The sequence below is a fragment of the Geotrypetes seraphini genome, chromosome 5, assembly GCF_902459505.1.
Source record: "Geotrypetes seraphini chromosome 5, aGeoSer1.1, whole genome shotgun sequence".
NCBI lineage: Eukaryota > Metazoa > Chordata > Amphibia > Gymnophiona > Dermophiidae > Geotrypetes > Geotrypetes seraphini.
Window position 1 is genome coordinate 46,094,382 of NC_047088.1, and position 12,049 is coordinate 46,106,430.

A 12,049-nucleotide genomic window follows, 5' to 3' on the forward strand; every position below is an offset into this window, starting at 1 on the left:
GAATGTTGTTATTGAGCATTGTAGGGAGTGAATGCTGTATTTTTATGTTGGAAAAATTTGTGAATAAAGTTAGTTCTGCTCATTTTCTGTTGCTCACTTTAGAAAGAAGGAGGAGTTAAACAATATCAAATCCTTCCTGTGTACCAGTCTCGCAAAAGGGATTATCACATTTCACAGGTTGCTAAAAATGGTTTCTTTTACTTTGCTAGAGTAGAATTAGGGCCTCTGTTCTTAGGTGTTTGTTTTCCAGCTAATTGGGAAGGGGGTGGGGCGGGTTCTTTAAAAGTCTATAAAAAAGTGTTTATTGGCAGAGACGTATTTTGCTCAGCACCCTCCTCCTCTAGCCGGAGCATCCTCCTTCTTCAGGCAGTTTGGGTGCGTAGAGTGATCGCAGGGCTGCGGTCCGCATGTGCATGGCTAATGGCTCTGCTGTCCTCCGCTCCTCTGATGTCAACTTCCTGTTCCGGAATGGGGGCCAGCAGAGCCAACGGCTGCGCACATGTGGACCATGGCATAGCAACTGCTCCATGCATCCCTCAACTACCTGGACCCAGAGCGGACCACCCCACCTTTAGTACACTATAGTTTATTTTGTTTTCATACCACCAGTATGCTGGACACTTTTCCAGTGGAATCAAATATGTATTTTGTGTCACTTAGAAGTTGTCTGTACAGAAAATTTGCAAGACTCAGTGGAGGATATAAGACAAGACAAGGAAGGGGTAAGAGAATACTAGGGGAAGCAGTAGTTATCCAATAAGCAACCTTTATTTTTTTTTTTTTGCATCAGGGTTGTGTTATTGTTGTTTGGTTAAATTCAAAATCAGATGCCCACAGAGTAATATTTGTTAGTGCGTGACCACAAAGTATAGTGGTAACTGCATTCTGCTTACCTTGGTTTTCTCGTTTATCATACTCCGGTATTTAAGATTACATCCTTGATTGAGAAGAATATTTTCAGAGGGGGACCATGTCCAGTTTAATGTGAAACGATCCTCCTTAAAAACGTTAAGATTGGATGGAGGCGGGAGATGTTCTGTTCACATAAAAATAGCAAAAGGAAACCAAATTAAATACACCTTGTGCAGTGATGGGGTTATTTAAATGAAAGAGTATTAAAACGAGCAGCAAACATTAACGTAAGAATAGCCATACTGGTTCAGACCAAAGGTTCATCTAACCCATCATCCTGTTTCCAGCAGTGGCCAATCCAAGGTGACAAGTACCAGGCAGAAACCCAAATAGTAGCTCACTCCATGCTACTGATCCCAGGGCAAGCAGTGACTTCCCCCATGTCTGCCTCAATAGACTATGGACTTTCCCTCCAGGAACTTGTCCAAACCTTTTTTTTAAAACCCAACATTCTAGGCAATGAGTTCCAGAGCTTAATTATTCTTTGGGTGAAAAAGTATTTTCTCCTATTTGGTTTTAAAAGTATTTCCATGTAACTTCACTGAGTGTCCCCTAGGGCCTCTTTTACAAAGCCATTTAGTGCTGGCTGCTGCGGTAACAGCCCCGAAGCCCATAGAGATTTAAAGGGCTTTGGGGCTGTTGCCGCAAGGCTTTGTAAAAGAGGCCCCTAGTCTTTGTAATTTTTGAAAAAGTAAAAAAATCGATTTACTTTTACTCATTCTATGCCACTCAGAATTTGGTAGATCTTGATCATATCACCCTTCTCTTTTCCAAGCTGAAGAGCCCTAACCTTTTTAGCCTTCCCTCATACAAGAGGAGTTTCATCCCCTTAATCATTTTGGTTGCTCTTCTTTGAGCCTAAGGGAGGACTGCACCAATAAGTGGTATATCCATCCCCTTTTTACCAAACAGTGGTAAATAGTGGCCATAAGGGCCCTTATTTTGAATTTTATTATGTGGAATATGTTAGCTCTGGGAAATCTGCATCACGGGGGTCTTTGTATTTTGTCCAGTACAAGAGGAAATTAATGTATGGTTTTATTTCTCCTATGTTACGGTACATGATCGGACTTCTTTGGGTCCCCAGTTCAATTTTTGTCTTTATATTTTTATTAGAGAATGACACGGTGACAAAATTCATCACCGTTCCCGTCCCCGCGGATAACCGCGGGAAATAATCCCATGTCATTTTCTAGTGTCTATTTCAGCCTCAGTCCTTCTACACCAGCATTCTTCAAAGCAAAGCTTGCGGGTCAGTGGTTGTGGCCATTCATACTCTGATTCTTATGTGAGCCAAGGATAATGAAGCCATTGTGACATCACTGATGTGATTGGTTCTTAGGCACTGGTGGAATGAGGCATTATGACATCACAATATCTGCTCTGGATACCAGAGACTGTCATTCTGTAGTGTCTGTTTCAACCTCAGTCCTTCTACACCAGCATTCTTCAAAGCAAAGCTTGTGGGTCAGTGGTTGTGGCCATTCATACTCTCATTCTTATGTGAGCCAAGGATAATGAAGCCTTTGCGACATCACTGATGTGATTGGCTCTTAGGCACTAGTGGAATGAGGCATTATGACATCACAATATTTGCTCTGGATACCAGAGACTGTCATTCTGTAGTGTCTGTTTCAACCTCAGTCCTTCTACACCAGCATTCTTCAAAGCAAAGCTTGTGGGTCAGTGGTTGTGGCCATTCATACTCTGATTCTTCCCTCACTCCTTAAAGAATGACATGAAGATGGTTTCCCACGGTTATCCACGGGGATGGGAACGGTGATGAATTTTGTCACTGTGTAATTCTCTAATTTTTATTTCTAATTTGTGATCCTTTGGTCTGTCTGTATTTGCTTAGACTTTGCCATTGTTTTGGATGTGGCTGAGATGTGGTATTCTATATGCACAGAATTTCTGTGCAGAGATTAGTAGCAGTCTCACTGGGCGGGGGGGGGGGGGGGGGGTAGAGATAGGATTTTAATGATACAGATGTTTACACTTAATTAATTTATTTTGCACATACTGCATCAGACCAAAAGGTCCCATGTAATGAAGTGCGTCAAGTATATAAATATCATCCATCAGGTGTGTCCCAACTGAAACCCCCCCCCCTTGATTATGCCTAGCATTCTGTTTGCCTTCTTAGCGGCCGCTGCGCACTGTGCCATCGGCTTCATTGTCATGTCCACCATTACCCCCAAGTCCCTTTCTTGGGTACTCTCATTTAATAACATCCCTCCCATCATATAGTTGTACCTCAGGTTTCTGTTTCCCACATGTAATACTTTACATTTCTCAACGTTGAACTTCTGCCATCTCGTCGCCCATTCCCCTAGTTTGTTCAAGTCCCTTTGCAATTCTTCGCAGTCCTTTTTAGTCCGAGCTCCACTGACCCAGCAGAGGCATTGCTTATGTTCTTATGTTCTGTAAGAAATATTGTGTGGGCACAGGTGGTGTTATATCCTGGGTAGTAGTAACTGCTTAAACTTTTTTTGTTTGGCACAGACAACTGTCAACCACTACCTTCAACATAGGGTTACCAGGTGTCCAGATTTACCAGGACACGTCCTCTTGTAAAAGGACTGTCCAGATGGCTTTTCATAACCGGGTTTTTGAAAAGTGTCAAGATCAGGCCGCATCTGGAAGACATCTGTGCATGTGCGGATGTCACATGTATGTGCACATGCACGCGGCATCATCATATTGCATCTGTGCCTGCAGAGATGCCATCCAGACGCAGTCCCAAAGAGACAAGGTTTGTGTGTGTCCGGAGTTGGGGGGGGGGGGGCAGAACGCATCCTCTTTCTCAACCAAAAAATCTGATAACCCTACACCAAAACCGCTACCCACAGATCACCACCACCACCACCTCCTTTTGAATCAATGTGGAACAGAGCATATAGAACACAAGCGTCAAATTCGGTCCTCGAGGGCCACAATCTAGCTGGGTTTTCAGGATTTCCCCAATGAATATACATGAGATCTATTAGCATACAATGAAAGCAGTGCATGCAAATAGATCTCATGCATATTCATTGGGGAAATCTTGAAAACCCGACTGGATTGTGGCCCTTGAGGACCGACTTTGACACCCCTGATATAGAAGCTTATCTGCAGCACCACCTTCTCCACTTACTAAATAGATACAGGAGCAGGGCAGATTTCAGCCCCCCTCCCCCCCGAAATCCATAACTAAAAAGAAAGGGTCATCTGATTTGATGTGACCACTCTTTTGACTTTGCAATAGAGTTTAGGTACTGCACTTCAGGATGGAAAGCTTCAGCTACTCCACAGAACACTCGCACGTCAGCATCAGTGAAAACGATGAAGACATTGTACAACATCCGATTAAAATGCCTTTTCTTTAGATTAAATTTTGAAGAAAAACAAAGTATTATTTCCAAGAGGAAGCAGCCCTCCAGATTTTCCTAAGTTAATGCAGGATGAAAAAGTTTGTCTACCACTTCCAGAGAAGTAGGAATGATACAACAGAGTGGTTAACAGGAAGTGTTACTTTAAACTCTTCTACTGGCCTTTCTGCTTTTACAAAACAAAGAAAAAACAGCAGAAGCATGTACAATGATGCAGGCTAAATTTATTATATCAAATGGTTAAGCGCGGTTGATAATACCACCTTAAAAACAAACCAAGGGATCCGACACAGTTCCTGTTTCAGTTAACATGTCTTCATCAGGGGTCCCAGGTTGAGAGGGGATCAGATAAAAGCGCAAAAAAAAAGCTGTAAAGAAACAAAACAAAACTGTAGCCTGTGCAGATACAAACACCGAGAAGCAGTTTGTGTGTGAACTCCTACGGTGTTTGTATCTGCACAGGCTACAGGTTTTTTTACAGCTTTTTGTTTGCGTTTTTATCTGATCCCCTCTCAACCTGGGATCCCTGATGAAGGCGTGTTAACCGAAACACAGACCTTGTCGGGTCCCTTGGTTTGTTTTTAAGGAGGCATTATCAACCACACTTAACCATTTGATATAATAAATTTAGCCTGCATCATTGTACGTTCTTCTGCAGTTTTTTCTTCGTTTTGGTTTTGCATCCTTCACTGCAGCTTTTGTTGATTCTCTCTTTTTGTTTGTTCTGCATTTCTGTTTTTCAACACTGACAAAAGAACAGGCAACTACAATGGATTTTCTCAACTGTATAATTTGACAAAAGCGTTCCAAAAGCATGAATGCTCTCAGGCACACCTACGAGCTACTTTGTAGCTCAAAATGTCTGGCCAGTCTTATATTGATCTCCAACTTGATGAACAACGCAGACGGAATTCTGAAAACATGAGATGGTCAGAAAAAAACCGAGATGATTTGAAGAGATTAATTGTGGTTTTCTCCAGCGGCATAGCAAGAGAGGCCACTGGGGTGGAGGTGCCCCTCCCCCGCCCTCATCTCTGCCCCCTCCCGCTCCTACCCCAATCCCCCCTGCTATGTGCGCGCCACCTTCCATCCCCCGTACCTCTAGTTGTTCACTGCCCCGAGTAACAACATGCTCCTTGCGACCCCGGCAGCTCTTCCTCTGACATCACTTCCTATGCATGGCACCCGGGAGAGCCGACGCGGTCATGAGGAACACATTGAAGTTATTGCTTGTGGCGGTGAACCACTAGAGGTATGGGGGAAGGGGGCACGTGCATGGCGAGGGGAGGAGTGGGAAGAGGAGGAGGGGTGCCGGCACTCCACCAACATGGCACCCGGGGCCCCCCCCCTTATTACGCCACTGATTTTCTCTGTCAACAAGAACTAGCATTTCGAGGTTACGATGAGTCTGCACAGTTACTCAACGGAGGGAATTATGTGCAACTGCTACAGTTTTTGTCAAGTCACGACTCACTTTTGAGTCAGTTCTCGGAAACAGCTACAGCTTTCCCAGAAACATCAAACCATATTCAAATATGACAATTGCTTCAGTTGCTGCAGTGATTGATTCAATTAAAGAAGAATTGCAGAAATCAGCCTTTGTTGTAATGTAATGTAATTTATTTCTTATATACCGCTACATCCGTTAGGTTCTAAGCGGTTTACAGAAAATATACATTAAGATTAGAAATAAGAAAGGTACTTGAAAAATTCCCTTACTGTCCCGAAGGCTCACAATCTAACTAAAGTACCTTTCTGCCTTGGACGATGAATTTTCTAAGGTAGCTAATCTTTGTCAACTTTCTGTATCTATGAGATATGCTACAGATGCACGTGGAACAAAGGAGAGATGTTTGGGTTTCAAAGTGACAGACAGGAGTACGCACAAAATTTCAACACTTATCCTTCAAACCAGTGGTCTCAAACTCAAACCCTTTGCAGGGCCACATTTTGGATTTGTAGGGACTTGGAGGGCCTCAGAAAAAATAGTTAATGTCTTATTATAGAAATTACAATTTTGTATGAGGTTAAACTCTTCATAGTTTATAAATCTTTCCTTTTGGCTACGTCTTAATAATAATATTGTCATTTATAGCTAAAGAAGTATATGATCAAGAAACTGTTTTATTTTACTTCTGTGATTATGAGAAACATACTGATGGTCTCAAAATAGTACCTGGCAGGCTGAACGTGGCCCCCGGGCCGTGAGTTTGAGACCACTGCTCCAAACCTTTAAGGAATTCAAGTGCCTGGAAAAGCTTGTAGCACAAGTGTTAGATGGTGCAACACTAATGGCTTCAAATTTGCATGAGGTACAATCCATGATTCAAAAAGAAGCACCTGATGCAATATTTGTTCACTGTTATGCACATATCTTAAATTTATTATTATTTTATTTATTTATACCACTTATATCCTAAGTGGTTTTACATTCAGGTACTTTATCATATTTTCCTATCTGTCCTGGTGGGCTCAAACTCTATCTAGTGTACCTGGGGCAATGGGGAGATTAAGTGACTTGCCCAGGGTCACAGGGAGCAGTGAGGGATTTTAACCCACAACCTCAGGGTGCTGATGCTATAGCTCTAATCACTGCACCACTCACTCCCCACAAATATGTAAATGACCAGTAAGTGCATTGTTAGCATGTTGTCTACTTTCTCTGTGGGTGTGCACAAGGGTGCAATTTGAAGGGAACATAGGTGTGTGAGCATTTAGAGCAGTCCATAATTTACACACAAGGTTCAATCAGCCCGACTCGACAGTTGGCCCTGTTTCGCACAAAGCTGTTTCAAGAGTCCAGGTGAAAATCTTCCCCTTCTATTCAAAAAACAAACGGCTAACAGAAAGAGAAATTACCCTGTATAGTCTGGTGAGCCGTTTGTTGTTTTTTTTAAAAATAGAATTTCACCTGGACTCTTGAAACAGTTTTGTGTAAAACAGGGCCAACTGTCGAGTCGGGCTGATTGAACCTTGTGTGTAAACTATGGACTGCCTTCTACCAATTTTGCTTTTCGTAGTCTGAACCAATTTTTGTGATTTGAGATTTATGTGGTCCTGTAGTACCCTCATGTTTAAGTGAGCCGTATTTCTGAAAGAATAATTTCTTTATTTCTTGTATTTTGTGGAGTTTTCAGAGACCAAAACCCAATTTGCATTTTTATTTTATTTTTTTAGCATTTATATAGCACTTATAGCCTAAGAGTGGTTTTACATTCAGGTACTCAAGCATTTTTCCCTGTCTGTCTCAGTGGGCTCACACTCTATCTAGTGTACCTAGGGCAATGGGGGGTTAAGGAACAGCATAGGATTTGAACCCACAACCTTAGAGTGCTGAGGCTGTAGCTCTAACCACTGCGCCACACAATCTATGATTTTTGTTTGTACTGAAGAATTTAGGTACATGTATTCTGAGGTCTTTTTTTCTCCACTTTTTTGGTGTTGCAGTGATCTTATCATAGGGGCCCATACTGATTGATTTTTTATTTTATTTATATACAGAACATAATAGCCATATTGGGTCAAACCAATAGTCTATCTACCCAATATCCTCTTTCCAAGTGGCCAATCCAGGTCACAAGCACCTGGCAGAATCCCCGGCAATGAGCAAGCCTCATCTTCTGTACATTTAAGACATTGATTCCATGCACTCAATTTCTTCTCCAAAGTGTCTGCGTCTAAGGGTAAAACGAAACTCTTGTTCCCACCTGCCCCAGAAGCCAGCTGCCTCAGAGAAGGTGGCACACTTGGTTGAGATAAGAAGGGACCTTTCATTAGGAAAGTAAGTGATCAGATCGAGGTACCTGCATTGCAGTTCCCCCCCACCCCTTGTCAGTGAACCAGGCAATAATAATAGATCCAGTGCATGATTTTTGGAATTCAATGAAAACATCAAATCCAGCTAAGTGAGAGGTTGTGAGAAGTCAATAGCTAGCAAACATGGCAAATAATCTGTAGAGCAGAGGTTTAGAGCAGCAAATTGAGAATGATAGAAGCCTGTTTCAAATCCCACCGTGGTTCCTTGTGATCTTAGAAAGCAGTATGGCTGCTTTCAACTCCTTACTCCCACTCACAGTAAAAGTACCTATGTCTATCCTATCATTCTCTCTGCAAGAAACTCTCCAACCCCTCTATGTCCTGCCTGTCTGTCCAAATTAGATTGCAATCAGCGCTACAGAAGCCCACTGGTTGCCAGTGGAACACAGAATCACTTACAAAATTCTTCTGTTAACATTTAAGACCAGACAAAACAATCAACCCGAATTTATTAATACTCTTCTTACCCCTTATAATTCTTCTAAGATCGACAGCCAATAACGTTTTTTTCTATTCCGTCACTGAAGTATATAACTACAAAGAGGTCTACTATCTTCTCTGTCACTGCCCCCTCTTTTTGGAATAGTATCCCAAATTACTTACGTGAAGAATCAATTCTTAATAATTTTAAGATGAAGCTAAAGCCATTTCTCTTTCTTGATGTCTTCAAGACCTAACTGTCCTTTTAAGGGCAATTGAGTTCAACATTATTTATAGCAGCCCCTCCTATTGTTTTTTCCCTAATTGTTCTCTTTTACTTTGACTATTGTAGTTCTTGCCTTTTTACCTTTTGTTCCTGTTTGTCTTTGGTTTTAAAAGTCTTCGCAAGTTATTGTTACTGTTTGGTGATGCTTTGCCAGCTTAAATTTGTATTTTAGCTAAAGTATGTTTTTATGATTTTGTACACCACCTAGTAGGTTGATTGGGTGGTATAAGAAATTTTAAATAAACTTGAAACTTGATAAATAGTAGTAGCAGTAGTAATTTAACCCCTATGTTGTCTCAGGTACAAACTTAGATAAGCCCTGTAGGGACAGTGAAATACCTACAGTACATGAATGTAATCCATCTTGAGCTACCACTGAAAACAGTATGAGTTAAATCCAAAATCCTTTCTCCTTCCCTATAATTTCCTATAATCAAATATTCATTTAGATATCATTTACATAGATGGTGCTCCTATCTGTAAAGTTAGGAATTTCTATGAAATATTCTACATGCTTCTCTCCTCTCCACTTCTTCTTGCCTTCCATAGTCCTCCTCCCTACCTTCTTCCTTTGTAATGTCGCCTAGAGCTTGTATAGGTATGTGTGACGCACAAGTGAAAGAAATAAATAAATATTCAAAACTACATGGTGTCCAAATAAAAAGGGACCCCCAACATTTTTCCAAATAATCCCAAAACGTCCTACCGCAGCAGAACCCTCTGCCTGAAATTCAAGACATTTTTGAGTACTTTAATTTCCAATAGGATGAAGCTCCAGCACGTTGAGCTCAGAAAACGGTTGAGCTCTTGATTAATAAAATCCCAGAATCCACTGAACCAACAGTTCAGTGGTGTCGAAAACTTTGTGGATTGTGTCATAGTTCAAGGAGGACACTTTGAACAGAAACTATGAATTAACATTATACTAATATGTTTCAAAAGGTAATACTAAATACTTAAACAATTGGAAAGTATTTTAAAACTATGCAAGGGGTCCCTTTTTTTCTGGACACTGTATAGATCCAACTTTTAAAAAAGATTTAAAAAAAACAAACAAACCAACAACCCATGAACAAAACCTCCTTGATCACTAGTGGGCCTGGAGACACATGTATCAGTTTAGTAACAGGAACATATCTTCTCTAGATTTCACCAGCATGTATTCACTCTCATGAATAGATTTGCATAGCAATTATTTTTTTTAAAAAAAACCTCTATGGTCTATTTTAAAATTGGAGCAACGCTAATCCCTGCTTATGTAACCAAGGGCTCCTTTTACAAAGCCGCGATAAGGGCCGTAATGTGTGGAATAGCACGCACTAAATTGCCACACGCACTAGCCGCTACCGCCTCCTTTTGAGCAGGCGGTAGATTTTCGGCTAGTGCGCACTAATCCGGTGCGTGCGCTAAAACGCTTAGCGCACCTTCGTAAAAGGAGCCTCAAGTTTCCAAGTTTATTTAAAATTTTCTATCTCGCCCTAGGGGGAGCCTTAGGGCGGCTTACAATCTAAGACAAATTATAATTACAATACAATGTAAAAATAAAAACTGACATCATAATAATAATATAAGTTTATATACAGCAGGACCGTGAAGTTCTATGTGGTTTACAATAATTAAAAGATGCTACAAATTGAGTGGATTTAACAAAGTTAAAAGCTAGTGATTAACAGCTCTAGGGATCAGTTATTGTGGAATGAGATTGTGCAGATTAGTTGCCTAAGTACTTTAGGAACATATGTTTTTAGGCGTTTCCTAAATTCCCCGTAAGTAGTAGACGTAAGCAATTGCTCTAGATCTTTACCCCATAATGCTGCCTGATGTGAGAGGAGATGTTGATGATGTCTTAAATTTACATCCTCTAACCCAGTGGTCTCAAACTCAAACCCTTTGCGGGGCCACATTTTGGATTTGTAGGTATTTGAAGGGCCGCAGAAAAAATAGTTAATGTCTTATTAAAGAAATGACAATTTTGCATGAGGTAAAACTCTTTATAGTTTATAAAACTTTCCTTTAACAGTTAAAAAGAAAGATATATAAACTATAAAGAGTTTTACCTCATGCAAAATTGTCATTTCTTTAATAAGACATTAACTATTTTTTCTGCGGCCCTCCAAGTACTCTATTTTTTTCTGCAGCACTCACATTTAAAGTTCAATATCTTTTCTTTCTCAAAACTGGCACATTTCAATCACTAAATTGAAAATAAAATCATTTTCCTACCTTTGTTTGGTAATTTCATCAGTCTCTGGTTGCACTTTATTCTTCTGGCTGTGCATCCAATACTTCTTCCTTTCTTTCAGCCTCCTGTATGCTTCCTCTCCTCCAGACCTCATTCCCTCCCCCAACTTTTTCTTTCTTTCTCTGTCTGTCTTTCTCTGATTCCGTGCCCCATTTTTTGCTTTGTTTCTGGTTCCCTGTCCCCCCTCCTTCTTTCTTCCTTCCTCCGTGCCCCATTTTTTGCTTTTTTTCTGGCTCCCTGTCCCCACCCCACCTTCTTTCTTTCTTTCTTCCTTCCTTCCTGCCCTCCCCCATGCCACCGCCGTCGCGGAATAGGCTGCTGCCGCTATCTGGAACAGGCAGAGATCTCCCTGCTTCTCTTCTGCACCGGGCCGACAAACTCTCGCTGCCCGACGTCAATTCTAACGTCGGAAAGGACATTCCGGGCAGCCAGGCAGCGATTGGCTAGCCAGAACGTCCTCTCAACGGCCGTGAGAGTTGGTCGGCCCCTCAGGGAAGAGAAGCAGGGAGATCAAAGAACACGGTGCCGGCCTGATCCCCGATGGCAGCAGTGAGAAGGGAAGGGAAGCAGGTTCGGCACCTCTAGACGAGCCGCGAGCCGCACTCTAGGGAGAACAGTGAACCGCCCCCCCCTTGGTATGCCACTGGAGCAGCAGCATGTCTGGCCGGCTCGTTCGGCTCCTTGCGAGATCCGTGCCTGCGTCTGAAGCCTATCTGATGTTGTGACATCAGAGAGGCTTCCGATGCAGGAGTGGATAGCGCAAGGAGCCGCCAACCCGCGGCTTTGAACGAACAAGCCAGCTGCTGCTCCAAAAGGAAGAGAATGATGCCTCCAGACCGCGGGCCGCAAATAAAACCTGGAGAGCCACATGCGGCCCGTGGGCCGCGTGTTTGAGACCACTGCTCTAACCAGAGGGGAAACAAAATTCAAGTGTGAGCTTCTCTTATGTCTGTTGGCTGAGAAAGAGAAAAGGTCAGTTATGTATTTAGGGGCTAAACCGAA

At 42.0% G+C, this 12,049-nt stretch overlaps 1 protein-coding gene across 2 annotated transcripts in view; it reads right to left on the reverse strand.

Annotated features, from left to right (window-relative positions):
• IL13RA1 (interleukin 13 receptor subunit alpha 1) overlaps positions 1-12,049 on the reverse strand; it is an 87,399-nt gene that overhangs the window by 55,107 nt on the left and 20,243 nt on the right. For both annotated transcript variants that reach the window (XR_004539535.1, XM_033945372.1), the window contains exon 2: positions 894-1,036. Coding sequence is in view for 1 of the 2 variants with exons in the window: in XM_033945372.1 (XP_033801263.1) it covers positions 894-1,036 (143 nt within the window). In the remaining variant the exon portion in view is untranslated. The remainder of the gene's footprint in view (positions 1-893; positions 1,037-12,049) is intronic.